At 38.9% G+C, this 22,750-nt stretch overlaps 1 protein-coding gene across 1 annotated transcript in view; it reads left to right on the top strand.

The window, feature by feature from the left end:
* Nucleotides 1-22,750, top strand: part of si:dkey-237h12.3 (teneurin-3) — a 338,669-nt gene that overhangs the window by 227,525 nt on the left and 88,394 nt on the right. Inside the window, 4 exon segments of the mRNA XM_055159618.1 lie at nucleotides 31-247; nucleotides 8,741-8,860; nucleotides 15,357-15,618; nucleotides 19,457-19,724. Coding sequence (XP_055015593.1) covers nucleotides 31-247; nucleotides 8,741-8,860; nucleotides 15,357-15,618; nucleotides 19,457-19,724 — 867 coding nt within the window.

The raw sequence follows: 22,750 nt of genomic DNA, 5'->3' as shown, positions 1-22,750 counted from the left end.
GTCAGCTCTGTCCTGTCCCCTACTCTCCAGATGGACTGGTGGACTGCATGGACCCGGACTGCTGCTCTCAGATGGCCTGTCAGGGTCAGAGCTACTGCCGCGGCTCCCCTGACCCCGCCGTCATGGCCGCCCAGCTCCAGAACTCCGCCTCCCTGCCCACCTCCAAGGGCTTCTTCGAGCGCGTGAGCTTCCTGATTGGCCCCGGCGGCAGTCACGTCATCACCTCGGATAACCCCTTCAATAGCAGGTAAGCGGGGAGAAGTGACAGGAGCTTAATTATGGCGGCGGCGCTGGATGTTTGCTGTCTCATTACCAGTGGGAAAGAGGCACCTGTGTTTGTGCGTCCTCTTCAGAACGTCACAAGAATCACTTTGTCTTTGGGAGAAGAGTAGACAAGTGCATGCACAGGGCCCCAGCAGCTAATAAACAGGGGATCAACTGCCTGCTAAATCACTTCAATCTCCAAACATTAAACCAAAGATGCATTTTCATTGCACAAGAAAATTTAGTCTTATAGTTAAGACTTTAGTTAATAATTTAAAGGACTTTTTTTCCATGTTTCGAGCAAATCACGTCTTGCTCCAGTAGCTATTTTGTATAAGCAGCTCTTGAGGTCAAAATATGTCTGCTGCATGCTCTAATTAGAAAGTGTTTTATTTATTATTGTTGATGGTCAATAATCAGGATGTGTGTGTGTTAGCATGCTTTACCGTCTCAGCAGATTTCTGCGCTGGTCTCTGAGAGAAAAAGCGAATGAATACTGAATGCTCTGAATGCATAAGGTAAATGAGGAATGACTTTGGTCCAGTACCACTGCAGACTGTTTCAAATGAACTATTTCTGTTTTTCACTTTTTTAATCAAAGGTGTATTGAAGCAGATTTTGCATTGGAGGATTATTCAGTGTTTTACAGCCATATCACAGCGATTTGATTAGCACAGTGTTTTTAAATAGGCCCATATGTGAAATGACATGGTTCAAGGTAGAGCACTTGCATTTGTCAAAGAAAATACGCTTATACAGAGACTGCTTTAGTTCAGAATTTAATTTAACATGTAGGATTAACATTCAGAAATGTCTGTGTCCATAAGTTTCAGGGTGATGAAAAACTACTCAGTGGACAGTACATTTTTGGTTAATCTGATCATCTTTTACTGACCAATATTTAATGCTCCATCCATCCATTTTCTTCTGCTTATCCGGGGGGGCAGCAGTCTAAGCAGGGACTCCCAGACTTCCTTCACCCCAGATATTTAATGTTTGATTTTCCAATTCTTTCTGTTAATGAAATCAACAATTTTGTGATTTGGGTCTCTACAGAATTATAAAAGAATGATGAAGGCCTAGTGCCGAAACATTGCACCTTTTGTCCTAACAAATCTCACATTTTGCAAGTAAGACAGTGTGCGGGATTTTTCTCTATGGGCTCTACAAAATTAAAATGAATTGAAATAAACAATAATATATTCTAGTTTTTGAATAGTAAACAGCACTTAAAATTACATTTATAACTGAGAAAAATTACTAAAACCAACAAATTCACAAATACTAAACACTCCCTCCAACCAACTGACAAATTTAGTTGATTGCAAAAATGACATTTGATTTTTGAACTGTAATTGTCTGTCTGCTATATTGCATTTTAACTCCCACTCTTCACCCAAACTCTGAATACACAGTATGAATAAATCAATGGTTATACTCCATCATCACCTCGTGCTCTCCACATCTGCTCGGAGCCATCAGAGCGCCGTTTGTTTTGCCGTTGATGGAGAGAGGAGTGATTGCCGGCTGTGTGCACAGGGTTTGGGGAATATTTCCTCCAATAGTTTAAAGTAATCCCGATGTAAATAGCGTGCTTTAGTGAAAATATAGAATGAGGCAGTCCCACCCCAGCCCGCTCCTCCATAATCCCCTGCTCATTGTCTTCAGCTTACTGTCGATTTCATGTCTGGCTCTGGCATTAGCTCCACGGCTCAGAATAGTCATTTGCCTTTTTATCTTTGTGTAGAAGTTAGTTTTATATTCAGAAACATGTTATAAGTCTCTGCAAACATGTGCAACTGTACTTTGGACTGAATTGATTAAGCCTTTTTAAGCCCGCTCGGTTTTCTATTTCCTCTATGGACTAGAAGTGTTCAGACTACCATTCATTGTTTCTAATTTCAGCATAATACATGTAGAGAAAAATGTCAGAGCACTCAGGCAGCCATTTTGACATAGTTGTCATAGTAACACAAGTGAAGACTGGCTGTATTTACATGCACTGATCTGAGTACATCTTGATAGTGGTGAAATCAAGTCCTCATTGCATCATTTAACGCGTAGTGCATATTTCATGCACCGTATACAGCCACAGGGATAAATAGTGCGTACTCTGGATAATTGTCTTGATAGATAGAGGATGTTGTCTTAATGGTGCACTGTGTGACGTTTCTGTGGGAGAGCCCAAAGCTTTCTTGTCTCCATGCAGATGTTATCACTTTGACTGAAATGTTCCATAGTATGAGTCTGTTTCAATCTCACAGAGACAAGCAGGTGATGCCACAAGGTTGTTTGTTTATTTATTTATTTATTTTACAGCACCCTTTAATTGAATAAATGCAAGATATATACGTTGTAATGCCATACAGTGGAACATTCTAGGCAAAGCAGAAACATCACTATGAAACGTGCAGGTGGCAGAGTGCAGCTTTGCAGTATATTTTAACAAATGCTTTATTTCTTACAGCCAACCTATACAGATTCCTTGATGAATGCCATCTTCTAAAATATTAAATCAAAGTGATACTGTTAAAAAGACACAAAAAGCACATGTGTTACCAGTCTAACTTTACATCACATGAAAGTTATGAACGTACTTGTGTAAAAAAGTCACCAAAGAAGGGTGAAACATTTATTTCGTAGACCCAAATCTATCAAAAGTTCTATTTCAGGTGTGTAGGCTGAATAAATCATAGACGCGGGGTGTATGTAAAAAAAGTAAAATAAAATATTGCGAGAAGCTAGCAAACCAGAAGCAAGATTACTTCTAAACTGCATCCATGTGATATCTGAGACGGGAACTGTTACAGGTCATTCTGCCACTCTTTTTTTCTTACCCTCTATGAAACCATTGTGTTCACGAAAAGAATAGGCAGCCCATTTCACGGTGCGCTCCCGTTTCTGAAGACGACGCTAAACTTGTCCCTTCTACACCGCCGAGAATAAAACACGTGTTGTGGTTATAGTTTGATTTTTCTTTTTCACTTCCATCTCCCCGTGGCCCGCCAGCCGTATCGCATGTCCGCACACGAGCTCCCCCATCGGGCTTCCTGATCTCTCCTCAGCCTACGACGGTGAAAAATGCATAAATTTGGTGATTCATTTTTGGCCTTCCAGCAGGTGGTGTGGCTCGGACTCGGCTAGCATCCGTCTGCCTCTTCAAAGATGAATAGACAGGCCCGGGTGAGAGGGGGAGAACTGCCAGTGCGCTCTTAAGTGGCCTTGTTTGGCGAGTGGGTAAATAAAGAATCGAAGAGGGCCGTGCCAAGCGTGTAAGAAGCTAAAGTTGTTGATCATTCCTGTCTCATATACGTAATGACCCGGAGATAAAGAGAGGCGAAATAGGACACCCCTGCCGCACCCGCTGACAAATGTGCAGGAGGTGCGTTTAAGATTCAAGCCCTGTGCTCCGTAAGCGGCCATGATTAAATGTTGATGGAGAAATATAGCCCTGTCGTCTCCTCTCAAACAAAGACCTCATTTAACATAAGAGACACTATAGCACGTATTTCTTCAGTATGGTGCTAGGTAACCTAAAGTGTTTTAGACTTGATTAGAATTCATGGAGAGGTATAAAGAACAGGATGCTCTCCAATAGTGGCCACATTTGGTACTTCTGCAAAAATGATATGGTATTTTCCCTTATGTTATAATAAAATAGTGAAAACAATAGTTAAAAAACTGATTATGACCTTCATCTAATTGTCAAGTCATTAACACGTTTTAAATTAGTCATGATGAAAAGTCAATTGAAAATTTTGTGTATCCAGTACCGTATTTTTTGGACCATAAGTCACGCTTTTTTCATGGTTTGGGTGGTTCTAAGACTCTGGTGCGACTTATGTATTAAAATGTTCACACACGAGAGGGCTCTCTAGGCTTGTGTGTCAGTATCTGCTGCTCCTGTTACTCCTGTACCACTGTCACTGTCACTGTGCATGTCTCCTGCAAAAAGAGCCTCTGTCCTGTCTGTATTATGTCAGTCAATCGCATTACTTCTGAACCACTGAAAATTTTTAATTAGTGACTTCAGTGACAACCAAAACCATCCTGTTGGGATTCAGAAAGGCCGGAATGATTCTAACTGGAACTGATGCTGAGTCTGACGACAGCTACGCAGAAAAGGAAGCGGCGCACCGTTTACCTCCAGAGGTCGCGGAATTGCTCCGAATTGCTCAGATGTGACAAGGATGAAGAATTCAGTGTCAGAATTAGTGATTTGGAGTGAGATGGAGAGTTTGGTAAACTTGTTCTGTTGTTTATGCTATAGTTATCTGAAGTTCATATGTTAAGTCTGTTGTTCTCTGTTCTATTGTTATTACTATAACTTGCCTTTCAAAATGAAATGTCGGTTCCTGGTCCTTTTATATACATTTATATTAATATATAAACATAAATATAATAAATTTCCCTCAAAAGTGCGACTTATAGTCCGATGCAACTTGATCTATGTTATATTGTTGTTCCCTCATCACAAACATACCTGGAGTTGTGTTTTGTTTCATTCATGTTTAACACACAAGCCCTGCATATTGAGGCAGAGCTTTTCTCTCAAACAGAAAACACTTTGCTCTACCTTGTGATGTCATGTGGTTATACAGGAAATGTCCCACTGTATTTTAGAAATCCATCCACCTTCAATAGAATCATTTGGATAAATTGCCAATCTCTACTGGACAAAAGGTAAAGTGGTAGCAGTTATCTAGAAAATTACAGCTTCATGACATCATAAGGTGGAACAGAGCATTTTGAGCTTTATAGATGTAGACAGTCTAATAAGGCAGTGTTACTCAAACATATGTGAATGAAACAAAGCATGTTTCTTATGAGGCAACAGCATTATAATATGGCCAAAAGTTGACAAGATTCAATTTTGTGTAAGGCCAAACCCTTGATCAGTGACAAATAATAAGTTAATGTAGGTCAATATCCAGAAAGTTCAGCGTGAATTTCCCATTTAGTGAAGCGTTATCGCAGTCGGCATAGTACAAAAGTTTTATTTTCTACGAAGGATTTGAAAATGCGAATATGGTACATATAAAAAGCTTTACCCGCAGGCCCTGTCGCTATTATAAATAATCATGCTTTTAGGCCATAATGTTACTATGTATGAGGCTTGCTTTGGTGTGATTCATAACGTCAGGTGTCGACTTGAGAACACTTTTGTGCACAGGAAACCGCGAAGGCAGCCCTGGAGGTGGACAACCTTTGGACCAGCGGCCGATCCATTAGCCAGCAGGGACATTGGGGTAGAGAGAGTGAATGAGTAATGCTCCTCCATGCAGGACTAACTACCACAGAGATGCCCCTAAGAAACCCATTTAACCCAGCCGCTCCACTGCCACTGCTCTTTGCTGGCTAACAGGGGAGCTATATTAGACCGCTGCCAGGTGAGAGAAAGACGTTTTGTTCAACCTTCAATTTCATCATTCAGACCAAGCAAATCTCCTACATATCTTGGACTTGGATAATTCGAACTTTAAATTCGTTTGAACTTATGACACTTCTCTCTAAAGTACAATTCCGTTTATGTCGAGGCGTGGTGATACTTTCTTTCTGAGGCTTTTCAAATTTGTTTCCCCTTTGAGTCGGGTTGCCTGCGGCGTTGGATTCTATTGTTGTGAATCCTCGACAAAGTGCGTCTCCTTGACACATCAGCCTTTTTTGCAGTTCTGCAGAGCTTTGCAATGGCTCTCATCAACTGTCAAACGAGTTCTGATGTGATTCCACTTGATGTGCCTTCTTTCTATTATTGCAGACATGTATTATGTTACAGTTATAGCTTTTCTTCAAGTTTTTACAGGGCTATTTTGCACTAACTTCTACTGTCAGAAATATTACAAATAAGTTGAACTGTGAGGCTTTGGTGTAAGTCCCAATATTAAATCAAAAAGTAGTGTAACACACATGTGACAAATTAAAGCAAAAATTAGTACATTTTGTGTATAGTATTTTGTGTATAGTATTGTGTATTTCCCACATAGCCGCAATTGGTGACAAAATCAGACTGCTGACTGAGACTGCACAATTAATATAATGTATAGTATAATATTTAAGGGTGATTTTTCTGATAAGCAAGAATCAAATTCTTTCACAGATAGAGCTCAACTACAGGGTTACCAGCTTTTACACAAAATAAGACAAGATATCCTGCCATTTGTGGAGGAAATTGTGGTACTTCAAAAACTGCAGCCTTTCCAATTTGCCTATTGCGTCCATTCAAATTGCAATTTTGATTTGATTGCAGAAAAGCATACTATCACTCTACAATCCAGAAGAAAGAGTCTTAGACCTGCAGTCCATCCCTGCTTTGCCATCGGACAAAGCTGAATTTCAAGCGTGTGAACACTTCTTTTGTCCCTTTAGGGTTTGAAAATGAGCTTTCCCCAGTTTTGATACTATGTGAAATCTTAAAGCTTGTGTGTGCCTCAATTGGTTTTCTGTTAAAGAAGAACACAAACAGACCCACATTGTGGGTATAAAACTATTTTTGAAACTTGCTTTTTGAGATGCACCTGTCTATGGTCCATAGTTTGTGAACTGCTATTTTGAAAATGAATCTGAATTATGGATGTCTCTTTGTGAGAGGATGGCAACGAAGGTGCATGATTGTTTGTCATGACCCCTGAAATGAAACGACAAGCTAAAGGGAGAATATGATAATTTATATGACCTTATTATTTCATAGATAAACCATAGATAAAAAGCCCTGCGTTTTTACCCAGGCTGATACAAAGCCCTCTATTTTGTGCGAGTTTTATTCCTCCCGGCATCATAAATTACATTGCCTTAAAAGCTAAACTTGGCTTTGTACGCCACGTCTTGTCTTTGCATAATAGCTTACATAACAGCATTTTTATTAGAAATGGGGCTCAAGCCTGAATTCAGCACATCCATTTATATTTCCTGGAGGAATAAAAAAAACTCTGCAATAAATGCGCAAGATGGTGCAAAAGATACTGTAGACGGCCCTGTGTTTCCTGTGGCTCATTTGGTTGAATTATGGGCTTTTAAATGGAGTAAATAGAGACAGAGAGGAGCTGTGTTAGGCAGATGTTTTCATGACTAACTGCTACTGACGAGAGCGCTTCTATACGTGGGTAAATTACAAGTCCGTGCTAGCGCTGCAGGCGAAGAGATGGCAGTTGGTAAAAAGTGGCACCACGTTGCTTTCCGGCAGCTGGCATTGTTTCTTTGTCTACTGTGTTACATTACTTTATAAACGGTTAAAAACTGTGTTGAGGTCAGGTCAGAACTTAGTGGTAGTTTTCTTTTTAAAGGTGTAGTTTGTAATTTTTCTGGTGTCCTTCTCCCCATGGAGATATTATTCTCAACTCCATTGATCCAAAGGCTGGGGGTTCAAATCCCGCTCTTGACGTGATTCCAGCTCCTGCACATGAATGCTGTTGTTGTGTCCTAGGGCAAGACACTTCACCTCCAGTGTCTGTGTAAACTGGTGTATGAATGTATGTGTGAATGGATGAGCGCTTGATGTTAAGTGCTTTGATTGCTTTGAAAGTGGAAAAGCACTGTATAAAAATGTGACCATTTACCATTTATTCAATTGCAGATATTTCTATATTTCATTCATACCTCTCTGAGAATGTCTGAACTGGTTAGTACTTGGATGGGAGACCGGCTGGGAATACCTGAGGCTGCAGTGGGGCAGCAGTGGCTCTAGTGTTGTTGTGTCCTTAGGCAAGATACTGCAAATTTCTCTAATCTGGCCAAGATTTTAAATCTTATATCAGGTTATTCATCTCGTTTTCAGGTTTATTATCTACTCACTAGTTCTGAGATTGCTTAATTCTAGTCCAGAGGTAGTTTATTTTTAAATAATTTGCTGCTGCATGGACAGATAATTTCACTATATTAAACACAACAGAATCCAAGTACTCCAAAGAAGTAAAAATAAGGAGGAATATAGTTAAAAGACCTTTATATGGCCAAAGCCAACATGTTTTGGCCAAACTGGTCTTCATCAGGGCTTAAGCTTAGGTCTTAGATAATTTCATTACTTTTACATCATTTTCTGATAGATTTAAGTGTTTATCTTTTAAATTTTGGCCAAGCTTTTTTGCCATGTACATTAAACAAACTCCAGTGAGTGAGTGATGGGTGGCGGTTGGAGGGGTTGATGGTGCAGATTTTCAAGACAACTGTGGCTACAATAGAAGCTTACCACCATATGGATATAGGTAAATGAATGATTCAATGGAAAGCACTTAGGGTGTTAAATGCCATACTTTGGAATATTCCAAGCAAATCTATAACATTTAACATGAGGTGACAAAACAAAAAAATAAAGTTCAACAAGTAAGTTTTCTGTTTTTATATCTTTCAAAAACTGTTATTCCCCAGAGAGTTGTACAGACCGCTGCCTCCCGTCTGAAATTATGACATCAAACTCGCAAACACCTTGATCACAGTCTCTTGTTTGTTTACCCTGTCTGTCTGTGTTTGCTTGTACGTGCAGCTTGGCATCCGTCATCAGGGGTCAGGTGCTCACAGGAGATGGGACGCCGCTGATCGGAGTCAACGTGTCCTTCCCTCACTACCCCGAGTACGGCTACACCATCACCCGCCAGGACGGCATGTAAGGCCCACACCACAGCCACTGCGCCTGTCAACAGGCATTAGCATGTGCAAACAAACAGGAGCCGTATGTACACCGGAGCTTGCCCCTGGGTTAATCCATGCACTTTACACTATCCATGAGCATCGATTGGAGTGGCACATGCTATATTTGGAAAAACTATACATCAGTTAGAAAATCCTAATTGCAAATATTGATTTTTGTTCAGTACTAAAAGATAAGTGTAACATGTCATAATCTTGGGCTACGCTCAGACTGTAGCCAAAAATGACCCAAATCCAATTTTTTCGCCCGTATGTGGCCTGTATCTGATCTTTTAATGACAGTCTGAACAATACAGATCCGATTTTTTCAAATGCGATCCAGGCCACTTGGATATGTGGTCCTAAAACCGATACATATCCAATCTTTGACATGCGACTTTAGTCTGAATGGCCAGATCACATTCATCAGGTTCGGAGTCTAATCAATGGAGGGAAAGCGAGGTTAGCGAGTTTATTAATATTTGGGGGGATCGCTGTATTCAGGCCAAATTGGAGGGGTCTTATTGGAACTGGGCGGTTTCTGAAATGATTGGCAAAGAAATGGCAGAGCACGGCTACAGACGGTCCTGGCTCCAATGTCAACAACAAATCAAGAGGCTGCGAGCCAAATACAAGGAGGCTAAAGTCTCAAACAAACAAGGCGGCCGTGGACTTGTCACCTGTCCATTTTACGAAGAACTGGTCCATATTTGGGGGACAAGCCCAGCATTTAGGCGACTTCCTTAAATACTCAGCACTCTCGCTGCGTGTGACATTGTCGTGTCATCCACTGCACATGCGGGACACTTTTGAGGTATTTAAAATTCACACTGGAGATCACATACAAGTTGCATTTAATTGTAAATGTGAACAACCTTGCAAAAAAAATGGATTTCTCAAAAAAATCTGATTTGAGCATTAAGCCCTGCAGTCTGAACGGAGCCTTAGAGTGAAATACTTTTATAAAATGTACAGAACAAGCCTAACCAGCCAGAACCACAAGCTTTTACAAAACTGTACAAGGAAAGTACATCTAAATAATAATAATAATAATAATACTTTCCATTAATATAGCACATTTCAAGACACCCAAAGCGCTTTACAATAACATCTAAAGCCATATCATGTCTTCCCGATTTCAGAGGGCATGATTGACAGGCGGATCTCAGGTAAAAGAAGTGATATATTTAGTTTTAAAGGGTACACACATTTTTGAGGAGAGTGTCTTCTGCTTTTGGGAGGCATGCAAGACAAATCATCCTTTGTAGTTGGATTGTCTCAAATTAGGATGAAGAATTTTCACTCACTATTGTCCAGTTCTTGGCTTTCTGAATTCGAACTGATTGTAGAAGAGACTTTGAAGGAAGGAAGCATTGTAGGACATCACTTTTGTTTGAGGTTGCTCTTAATAACAAGGCCATAAACTACTAAAAAATAAACCACATAACATATAAAGTGTAGAGTATATTGCCTAAGGGTTGCTTATGACTGACTCATACATTCTTATTATTTCAGAGTGACCATTTTGAAATGTTTTATTTACCACAGTTAGAAAGAACAAACATGCACGATCACATCAAGTCACAGCAAAGTATTCATTATGTTTCTGATTTGCGTTTTAGCTAATTACATTCTCCCAGCGTTTCCTGTGACATACTTTGTGTTGTAAAGAGCAGCAGGAGACTGAATGTCTAAAACAAAGCAAGTTAATTTACCACCGGTTATTATTATTATTAGTTTATTTAAATGGGACAAAACAGAGAGCACTGTTACATTTAAAATGATGAAATTAAATGAAAACTGATGCCAAGTCCATCGAGCCAAAGGCGAATTTGCAGACATGGTCCCTAACATAAATCAGGCAAAGGCAGTGAAGATGAACAGTAGGGCTGGGTATCATCAGAAGTTGCCAATATGGTACATACCTCAATACATAGGCCACGATATGATACATATCTCGATACAGTGAGCTTTTGATTCGATATGATATATTTCAAATCAATTCAATACAGTTCAATAAAAAATAAAGGCTAAATCATGGCTGTGATATTAAAAGTGTTTGTTAAACCACTTCTCAGCAAAGTTAATATGAAACACACCCATTTAAATCCTCAAAACAGTGAAAATGTCAAATGTGCTGCATAAAAGAGTTTCCTTCTTCTGAAAAAGCAACACTGTAACACTGTAACAAAATAATTAAGCAAAATATACCAAAAAATACTCTTGGTGATATATCGATACAGCAGCCCCCATATCGATACTGTTTCATCACATTTAACAATACAATATACCAATATTTTTGCACACCCTGATCAACAGTCAGTTATCCACACAAGTTTGTTCATGTGTCCATTGTAAGTAGTTTTGTACATAAATTGACACAGATCATAAATATCCTATCCTATCCACAAAGAAATCTCAAGACGTACCGAGCTGGAGGTGGCCAATCATAATCCCTGCAACAATAGTGCAATAAAATGCTGTACCATGATGTGACTACTGTAATAATATGATACAGAGAGTTAAGTTTGAGAAATGAATAGATCCCTCAATAGTAAATACCAGTTGCCCGCTGCCCTTACAATGCCCACTTACTCAGACAATGAATAATCTGCCCATCTAACAATGCAAGACTTGTACTGGTGCTTATCCCAAACAAAACAAATGAAAAGCACAGCACAATGTTCCCCAGAACAATTCCTCATGCAAATGTCAGCTTGGTGGAGAGGCTGTTTAAAATGCATTGAATCAGCACGGCTAGAATCAATCTGCCGCTGGTGTAGTAAAACATGGGATTACTGTCTGACCTTCTCCAGCTATTACTGTGCACGCCTCTTCAGTAATGGGAGCAAAAGTACAGAGCAGATGTACACATGTCATGTATTATACAAGAGCAGTTCATCTCAGGTGCAAGCTTCAATCCAGACATGTAAGGTGTTCAATCGGTACATGCAATTGTTATCATTTAGCACTTTAAAATACAACTCATTCATCAGTTCTTGGTGTAATTTTACTGCATGTTTATCATCAACCAATCAGAATTTTTGGGAAGTAATTATAGGTAAATGGGCGGAGATGGTGGTAGATGAAAACATTTTCTTTCTGAGCATTCAAGTCGCAAATGCAGGACAATACAGGATTACTCAAACGTGCATGAATCACTCATAATGTAACTCTGTAAACTAATGGTGAGGACAGACCGTTACAAAGTTAAAGCTCATACAAGTTGATTTTGTAATTGCAATTCATTTACTGTAGATGTAGTAATGTTAGCGGAATATAGCATCTTGCAGAAGTTACCAAAACCCAAAAGTCATGAACAGTAGTTGTGAAATATGTCAGCTTTCTGCAGTGTCCCAGAAAGAAACTCTTTAAATAGCAGGATAATAAAATATTAAAGAGTGTAGGTAAAAATGTTTTGGAGGTTGTGCTTATGCGCTGTCAGCATGGAAGAAGAGACAGAGGCAGTGCACAGCTGGGACGACTCTCCAAGCATGGGCCACATATTCAGGGATTAGCTGATTCTTTCTCGCCGATAGTCTTCCTGTAACACTAGTGAGGAGAGCGTGATAACTGGGCGGGGATCATCTCACTTGGTTAGCCAACAGATCGCTGGTAAGAAGGCTCAGTCACAGCTGCCCAGACAGAGAAGAGAAAGGAAAGAGAGCAGGCAAAATGATACTTGTTACATTTTTGGGACTAAAATCTGTATACACACTTAATTAATGTGGACCTGCTTTCCTCTTCGGGACAAAAAATAACGTAAATCCTTTTTTTATTATGACATCCAGGGCATTATTTAAAAACTTTACTATATTATATTACTGTCCCATCATCAAAATACATACCTGGAGTTGTATTTTGCATGTTTTTCACACTTCCATTAATCCCTTGATCCAAAGTTGTCTCTCAGAACTCAAAAATGCTCTGTTCATGTTTCCCCAAATTGTTGCGTCACAGATAAAAATCCAAACTTCTCCCGTTTTAAGCCCATAAACTATCATCATACTTGTTCAGTGCTGAAAGTGTTCAAAACAGATGCATGGCTCTATTAGCATAACAGATTCATTTGTTTTTTTTCTCATTGTTCAATCTTGTTAACAGCACAGCGAGCTCCAACGCCTTCATGCCTCATTGGAAACGAAATGGACTTTTTAAAGCCTGTTTCCCAAATGTTTAAGATATTTTAAGTTAGAAAATGTGAAACACTGATACCAAGGTGATCTTTAAGATACAGGTTGAAATAGATGATGATTGGGGTTTAGGTTAAAGGTCCTATATTGCGCAAAATTTACTTTATTGTGAGCTTTAAGCCATGTTAGAATGTTGTTACCTCTTAAAAACGAACCTGGAGTTGTCTTTTTTTCATTTATATGTTTTATATAATCCTCCATTTGTCACGTGGAAACAAAGGGAGGACCCAAAATGCAAGACTGCTTTAAAGTTCTTTAATAACAAACAAAAAATGCTCCAAAAAAATCCATAAATCCAAAAATCCAAAAATTGAAACTAAACTGCCGTGACAAAAGAGAAGACGAGACACTGGCAGTGACAATGACAAATACAATGGACCAACAAAGGGCAGAGGAGAACACAGGGTATAAATGCACAGACAATCAAACAATCAAGACGGGAAGTAAAGCTCAAAACTACAAGAAGACAGGAAAATTTCTAAGTAAAAGGCAAAAACAACCACTACAGAACAATGAACCATGACAGCATTAGTAGTCTATCCACATCTCCAAAGCTTAAAATGCTCTCTTCAACTTTGTGATGTCATGAAACTGTAGTTTTCAAGTTAACAGCTTACCTTTACCATTTGTTTGTATGCATATGGAGTTTAAAAACACAGTGGTGCACTTCCTGTACTATCAGATTACATTACAAGGTGTCAAATGTGTGAATGAAATAAAACACAACTCCAGGTAATATTTGTGATGATGAAACAACATTATGACAGCGCTTAGAAAATGGTGTAATATTTAAAGTTAGGCATAGGTCAGTGAAAATAAAGCAAACCAAACCAAAAAGCATGGAAGTCTAAAATGAGTGTGTGTCTGTGTGTGTCCATGCAGTGTCACCGCGCACATGCCGTACCCTCTGGTGCCACTTGTGCTGAATATATAGAGCAGCACTTCAAAGACTCGCCCTTCATTTCCAAAGCACAGACTTTTCCCTGAGTAATGGGCCACTAATTAAAAGCAGTTCACTGGTGAGAGCTGGCAGGACCGCAGACCAAATGTGACCAGAAAGCCTGCACACAGTACGCCCGCTTTAACTACGGTCATGCACGAGACACACAGAATAATAATGTGATAATAATAAACACTAGGGCTGTGCAGGAGGAGCACTTTACTTCTGACAGAACTCATTGGTCCAGAAGTCAATGTTTATTTTATCAGGCTTAAAACCATCATACATGATCAGACAAAGGGCTTAAAATACATTGTTTTAGACCATGAAGTGTGCAAGATTTACTCTGTATTTTGAGCTTAAAGGTGCACTATGCGACTTATCTTGTCTCTATTGACTTATTATTTATTGCTTTGCCTGGAATGTACTACAGCCTGGCTTTAAACTTACCAATTTATTGCTATAATATGAAAATATATTGTACAAAACATAATATATCCATGGAGACGAGCAGGTAGTAGAACCTCAACCAGAAATGTGACATCATACGCTTTTAAAGTAGAGCTAGACACTAGGGATGTAACAATAATGAAATATTGTGATATTGTATTGTCAAAAGTCTCACAATAATATCAAATTACAAGTACCTTTGCTTAAATACATGGTTTTATATTAGCAACAGATTATAAACTTAGGGAACTACATATCCCATGATTCATTTCAATGCAGACAACATGAAGCGAAATGTTTTATTTACTTGAATTCTTGGGATTATGATGGAAATAATTCACACCAAAATCTTGTCAAGGTATTTTAAAAGCAAAAAAGTCTCTTATCTACAATTATATTTGCCTCTCCAAAGTATCGCAGTAAATATCATACCGTGAGATGCATATCGTGTTCGTAATTCTTTATTTTTCCAGACTTTGTCCCTCTTCCCCCTCACTCTTTTCCTCCAGGTACTGTCCAAGTTAGCAAGTCTATTTGAAATGTGGTTTTAACCAGAGTTTAGGCGTTTAGTCACACTTACTCTTTATTCACTTGTGTTAAAAATAATAATAGTAAATTGGTTATTGGTGTTATCTTAAGGAAAATAGAACTTAATACTCACATCAGAATCAGTATTCTACCTGCATGACTATCCTTAATATTTGCTGTAGCTAAAAGAGAAATAGCTTTCTCAGCGCTGGCACATCTAATCTAGGTAAACATACAAACAAAGCCAGATTGCAGTTAGAAAAAATACAATAAGAATCCTCAAGTATGTGATCTGCATATATAGTACAGTACAGTGATGCATGTAGCAGTTGCCTAAGTGCACCGTCTCATACTGTGTTCAGGTTTGACCTTGTGGCCAATGGCGGCGCTTCCCTGACCCTGAGTTATGAGCGCGCTCCATTCCCCAGCGTGCAGAGGACAGTGTGGCTGCCCTGGAGCGTCTTTCATGTGATGGATACTGTGGTGATGAAGAGAGAGGCCAACGACATCCCCAGCTGTTACCTCACGGGTCTGCTCCGGCCGAACCCGCTCATCCTGGCCACGCCCCTGTCCACGCTGTACAAGACGTCAGAGGAGGACAGCCCTATCATCCCAGAGACACAGGTAGACTCCAGCACACGCTTCTATGCATCTGTGCCAATTGGTACGTTTATTTTAAAGGTGGCACCTGTCACTTTTTGTTGGAGATAGTCAAGCTTTGCCTAGAATTTTCCACAGTATGACACTAAAGTATTAGCCTGATTTATCAGTCAGTTTCACTTCATGGAAACAGTCTCACCTTGCAGCTTTAGAATTTGTTTCCTTGACGGTAGGAAGGAACGTCTTTCATTTAACCAATCACTGCTATTTGGTCGTGATGTATGTAATGTGCCACTATCGGGGCTAACTGGTATAAGCCTTTACCAAATCCGATAGAAAGAAGGGCAATAACGTCTTTCCCCTTGATAATTCACCAAACACTCTCTTTGTTCCGGCTTTAAATCTTTGATCTCGGGAATTGTTGCCAACACAGAATGTCTGTCTTCATCTACATCCATCTTGACCGCTTTGTTTACTGTTGTGTTGTACCACAAAAGGGACCCAGACAGAAGCTGGAGTTTGACGTCATGGCTTCACAGCTCTTCACTGATTGGCCGGTGTGTGGTCTACAACTTCCGGAGGTCTTGCAAACCGTCTAGTGTATTCTGATTCCTGACCTAGTCTCTGGAGAGAAATGAAATTGAGAGTAGGCACTAGGTGGCGCCGGCCTGGCTACTAAAGTAGAACTGTCATTGAAGAATGGGTTTTAAGGAAAATCATTTTACCACAATGTAACATTTCCTCTATGTTTTTAGGTTTTATCTATTATCTATGCTCCGTGTTAACAAGTAAGGCCACATCCCCTCTTTAAAGGTGTTTTATTGCTCAAAAAGACCTTGGACAAAAAAAAACGTTCTTACTGTGGATGGGGTCGCCTCACCACCGATCTGACCTGTAGCTTAGATATATCTTCGAGTGATTTATTCTGTAATTATAAAATACTGTCCCTTGTCCATTGACACAGAATGGATAACTTTAACATTAATGCCATGACTATTCAATAACAGCACCATGGAAACAAACAGGTAGAACTTTGAAGAACTAATCTAGTTTATTCCTTTAAGAATGTATGAATGATTGGAAACAATTTAAGGAAAATAACTGGGAAATGCCTGTTGATATTAGAGACAAAAAGACAAAAGGTCTAGTAAAAATCAGTTCAACAGAAGTGATGTATTTATCTTTGAATCTCCATAACCTTTTTTGATTCATGATATCTAATAATTCATCCTACTAATACTAATACTAATACTACAAATACTAATAGTAATACTAATAGCTATGTAGATTTAAAAAATCCCAGTCATACTAAAATGTCAGAGGCTACGTGCAGATAAGTCTGACTGCATCACATTACACTGCCTTTTATGGTCACTTCCAGGCTGGTCGGCCTATCAGATTCTTTTAAATGACTTCAATTTGACCCACATTTCTCAGGCATCAGACGAGCGACCGCTTTGTTGGAAATACACAGACAGCGGCTAATGATAACGCAGCTTTATCTCCCTTCTCCACTGCATCGCCCACTTATTTTAAACAGTCAAATTTGCCCTTGCCTTTGAGCTGTGATTGAATTGCATAGACTCCCCAAATGTTAAGCCATAAATTGTCTTTGATAAATTCTGACAGCTGGTTTCACGGAGGTCACTGATTTTCTGTTTTGGGTGGAAATCGTTGTTTGAAATCCCCAAAATAATAAGCGTGGTGCTGAGCAAACAGTAAAGCTTTCTGTTTTTGAAAAGCTTAAAGAACACACATTGTGCTTCTGTCTGCTATATAGTTATAATCTATGACAACCATGGATCATTTGCAATCTCTTAGCAATAATTGCAATATTCATCTAAAATGACTTAATAAAAGAAATAGGTTCACTGACTTCTGCATTAGAAACTGTGGTGCACATTGCGAGTTGGCATTGCAGTGTCACAACAAAGAGCCATACAGCTGTCGGCACCTCTGATGGATAGTTGCACATCACCATAGTGAGTAGCAGATTTGTTTTCATTTGTACCAAATTGACTATGCAATGCTGCCAAATCCTAGGCACCACCTAGTTCCTCCACTCAGTTTACTTTCTCTCCAGCGACTAGGTCACGAATCGGAATACACTAGACGGTTTGCAAGAACTCCAGAAGTTGTAGACCACGTACCGACCAATCAGCAATGAGCTGTGAAGCCATGACGTCAAACTCAAGCGCCTGTCTGGGTCTCTTTTGTGGTACAGCACAACAGTAAACAAAGCGGTCGAGATGGATGTAGACGAAGCCATGTTGGCAACAATTCCCGAGATCGAGGATTTAAAGCCAGAACAAAGAGAATGTTTGGTGAATTTTATCAAGGGGAAAGACATTATTGCCCTTCTTCCTACAGGATTTGGTGCATTATATACGTTACAACCAAATAGCAGTGATTGGTTAAATTAAAAAAGTGCCCGCCTATCATCGAGCGAACAAATCTTAATGCTGCGAGGTCAGATGGTTTCCATGAAGTGAAACCAGCTGATGAATCAGGCCAGCCAATTAAAAAAACAAAACTGGAGAATGAATGAAGTGCAGAGCAGTGGGTGTGGACCGGTGATGGTGAAAATAGGGGTCAATCTGCAAAATGGCTTCTTGAAAATTAAGAGATTAAAATTAAAGATTGCTCAAACATGAATGACTTCAAATAGAACTTCGAGAGGGTAAATGTTCATTTTGCAAATTGGACATTCTTTATAGTGGAAAGTTTGAGAGAATTCAAGAGTTGTCATTTATAAACTTGTAGATGTAGACGTTTTGGTTCATTCCTTACACTCTTAAGTGTGCATTTACACAGAAGCACAATGTCCTTGAAGTCATTTAGGGAAATATTTGTTTTTAAATTAAGTCTTCTAATCCTGACAAAAGCCTAATTTATTTTGCCTGACTATGAGGATTGAGCTAAACAAAAAAACAAACAGTATCACCAATGTGAAAATCCACCTAAGCAAAAACCTAAACATTGTAGATATATACACTGAGTACATTTATGATTCTCATACATTTGAATCAGAGTCAGACTTTCCACAAGCTTAATTTGTTACATAAATCAAAATAACATTGTGTTAGAGTGAACTGTACGTGAGGTTTTGATTTTAACCTGATAAAATTGACCTACATATATGTGTCTCCAAATATGAGGTAGACATGTTCAAATCAAATATAGCCTTTACTGAGAACAACTGGAATACTGTTTAATTATTCATTTTAAAAACACTGGACATTTATTTATGGTTTTATTTTGTGTTTTAGGATATTATTCAGTATAGTATCTCATAAATTATATATAATATATATAATATATATATATATATATATATATATATATATATATATATATATATATATATATATATATATATTATATATATTTTTTTTTTTTTTTTTTTTTTTAATTTTTTTTAATTTTTTTTTTGCTACTAAATGGTTCAGGTTAGTATACTCTTGACAATAAAAGGATCACTTTTTAAATGGCATCCAACATTGTTCTGGTCACTGGTCAGTTCAGTAGCTGATGAGTTGAGTTTCATTTGTCTTGGTTACTGAAATAAACAGGTGAACTATAGTGGCAACAATGAGTTAACCCCCAAAATATGAATGATTTTGGGAGTCGTTTTTCTCTCCTTTTGTATTCAGGTGGGCTCAGTATGGGCACAGTAACTGCCTTTATTTTTTGTGAATATTTTTGAGTGTATTTCTTGCACCTCTGGTAATGATCAGTTGGAGAGGGCCACACAGCCTGGGGGTATATACAAAAAGCATAATATAAGAAAGAAAGTAGAGATTTTTCCTTTCCTTCCTGTTCACTTCCTAACATAAATCACTGTTAATGAACTGACCTCCAGGTCCTCCATGAGCAAGTGGCCATCCCGGGCTGTGACCTGAACCTGGTGTACCTGAGCTCCAGAGCAGCTGGCTACAAGCCCATCCTGAAGGTGCTGCTGACCCAGGAGCGGCTGCCCTTCGGCCTGATGAAGGTGCACCTGATGGTGGCCGTCATGGGCCGACAGTTCCAGAAGTCTTTCCCGGCCTTCCCTGACCTCTCCTACACTTTCATCTGGGACAAGACCGACGCTTACGGCCAGAAGGTGTACGGGCTGGCCCAGGCTGTGGGTGAGTGGACCTGCTGGGGAGCATCTACAGGGCACGTGGAACATTTTTATATTACAAATTAATTCAGGGACGGGTAGTATTAAAGAAGAATATTAGGCTCCAGTCTGCTATACAGCTATAATTTATGGCACTCCTGAAGCATTATTTTACATTTTGGATGTTTTAAACTGTAATATTGATCTAAATCAACTTAATGAAAGATGCAAGTCTGCAGACACTGCAGAAACCTATGTGTATCACAAAATTAAGACAAAAACTCTCTTGTCTTGATTGCAGGAAAAAGAAGACTGCATAAATGACACTAAATACAGCTTCTGGGTGGGTAAAAGGGAAGGGGAAACAATTGTAACATGGTTCAAAGCTCCTCCAAAGTTACGTCCACAATTTTTAACAAATTGTCCTTTTATTAAGAGTAGTTTTGTAATTATTTTCCCTTTTCCCCTTATTTTTTACTTAACAGCACTCTTAAATGTAAAAAAAAAAAAAAAAAACTTTTGTAGGTGTGGTTCGTCAGTTCCGAACCTTTACTTCTAGACTTAGACTTCTAAATCTAGTCTAGTCTTCAAAATGTTTAAAAGTAGGATTTTATATAATGTGTTTATCTATCTTTATATCAATAATAAATCAATGCACCCACACTTAATGGATAGTAGTTTCTGAGTACTATTACTTGAGTACTATTTTTTATTTGCTTATAATAAACCATATCTGTCAATAAAAAACTCACAACCTTAATGATCCCAAACAGCATATCTTTGCACCCTGAGTTTCAAACGGACCTTTTCCTCCTCCCCTGTACAGTTATCAGAGTATCACTTATGCCCTTTAGATTCCCAGCCCCCGTGTTCCATCAGATCCTCCACGGGCCTCCAGGCGTTCAGCTCAGTGTGAAGCACAGAACAGAGGACGGGAGCAAGAGCACGGCCCAAAACTATCTTTGTCTAACCCTGAGTCCTCTGTGAAGTCTGCCCTCCACACCTCTGATATAGAACCACTGTGTACCGCTCACTCATTCAGACAGCCAGCTCCCATTTGTCCCAATAATCCTGTTTGTGCTGAATAAGCAGTTTGCCCGGATAATGGCCCTTTGTCCATTAACACTGAATTGATGCATCACATTATAACGGGTTTTATTCTGCTCGTTATTAGTCTGCTGACAAACAAGTCACAGCTCAATGGGACCTGTGCACAAGAGAATGGGCAATACACTACACGGACAAAATGAAATCTGATTACACATTTGAAATATACTACCAGTCAAAAGCTTGGACCCCCTCTCACTCAGTGCTTTTTTTCCTTATCTTTACAACTTCCTACAGTATATATAGACAGAAGACCACAAATATATGACGTAAGAAGTCGTGACTTGGACTCGAGTCACAATTTTTAGGACTTGACTTGATAAAATGGACTAAGACTTGGGACTCAACATGGACTTGAAGGTCAGTGACTTGGGAAGCACTTTTAAATCTGAATTCTTTCTATTCTGACCATAATGATTCACACTAAGATCTTGTCAAGACATTTAAAAAGGAAAAATTAGCTACATTAAATTCTACAACTCTTATATACTCTATAAATACTCTTATATAAATATACAATGATTTTTTTTAAGTACAGTTTATCTTAAAATTCATAAAAGGACCCCTAACCAAAAAGTTACATAGTGCACCTTTAAAGATGTACTATTATACATAATATTTAAAGTTACAGGCTCAACTTGCCACCTTGCCTTCATGACCGATAATGCTTCTCTTATAATGATCTACAGTACTTGTAATTTAAAACATTTATACCTAAAATCTTTTCATCCCTATAGTTTTATTTCCAACACACCTTTTGTAATTACCGTATTTTCCGGACTATGAGTTGCTCTGGAGAATAAATCGTACCAGCCAAAAAATGCGCAATGAAGAAGATAGAAACATATATAAGTCGCACTTTTTGGGGAAATTTATTCTATAAAATCAGAGACCAGGAACCGACATTTCATTTTGAAAGGCAAGTTATAGTAATAACAATAGAACAGACAACAACAGGCTGAATAGGTGTTAATATGTTAACGCAACATATTAACAGTTATTCAGATAATTATAGCATAAACAACTTAACATAAGTTTACCAAACTCACGATCTCACTCCATATCACTAAATCCATAGAATTCTTCCTCGGTGTCACTTCTGCACGACCTCCAGAGATAAACCATAGATCCATGAGGTAAACGGAGCGCCGCTTCCTCTTCTCCATCGCTGTCGTCAGACTCAGCATCAGTTCCAGTTAAAATTACTCTGGCCTTTTTAAATCCCGACAGGATGGTTTCGGTTGTCATTCAAGTTCAGACTTTGTCGATTCATCCAGTGACTTCCAGGAAAGTTGCATGGCGCACCCGCCCGGTTGCCATGAAGCTGTGTTCTCTCCATCCCCCCTTTCCGCCAGTCCCTCACAAGTTTCTCGCTCACTCCAAACTTTCTTTCTGCTGCTCGATTACAGTTTTCAGCTGGATATTTTACTATATGCAGCAGAACAGCGGCTTTTTCTACAGGACTCATGCGCAGTAGAATGCGAAGTGGTACAGGAGTAGTACATAGTCAGTCTGAAAATTTTAATATATAAGTCGCACCAGAGTATAAGTCGCAGGACCACCACCAAACCATGAAAAAAAGCGTGACTTATAATCCGAAAAATAAGTCTTATAGTTAAAATATATATGGCTCTTTTTGTCCTGCTTTCATGAGACATCCACAATATACTTCCCCAGTAAATTTATTCCACTTTTTACTGCTCATGAAATGGGTTCATGGGTTTCAGAAAAATTATGCCTTCCTCATTTTAAGTAATTTGTGAGGACATATTTCCGTTCTTAAGTTATAACATTTTCATTTGAATTGTGTTATTGCTACAACGGAGGCACATTTTCTTGCCAAATTCTTCAAATCAGGGAGGAATTCTTATGCTTGAAACCCATGAATACATCACAAATTTGGATGCAATGTGAAAGAAACAAAAACAACAAGCCCAGCCTGTG

Source organism: Boleophthalmus pectinirostris, unplaced genomic scaffold (genome assembly GCF_026225935.1).
Source record: "Boleophthalmus pectinirostris isolate CB_2022bp ecotype Guang Dong unplaced genomic scaffold, ASM2622593v1 HiC_scaffold_23, whole genome shotgun sequence".
Lineage (NCBI taxonomy): Eukaryota > Metazoa > Chordata > Actinopteri > Gobiiformes > Gobiidae > Boleophthalmus > Boleophthalmus pectinirostris.
This window is presented reverse-complemented; position numbering and strand designations above follow the sequence as displayed.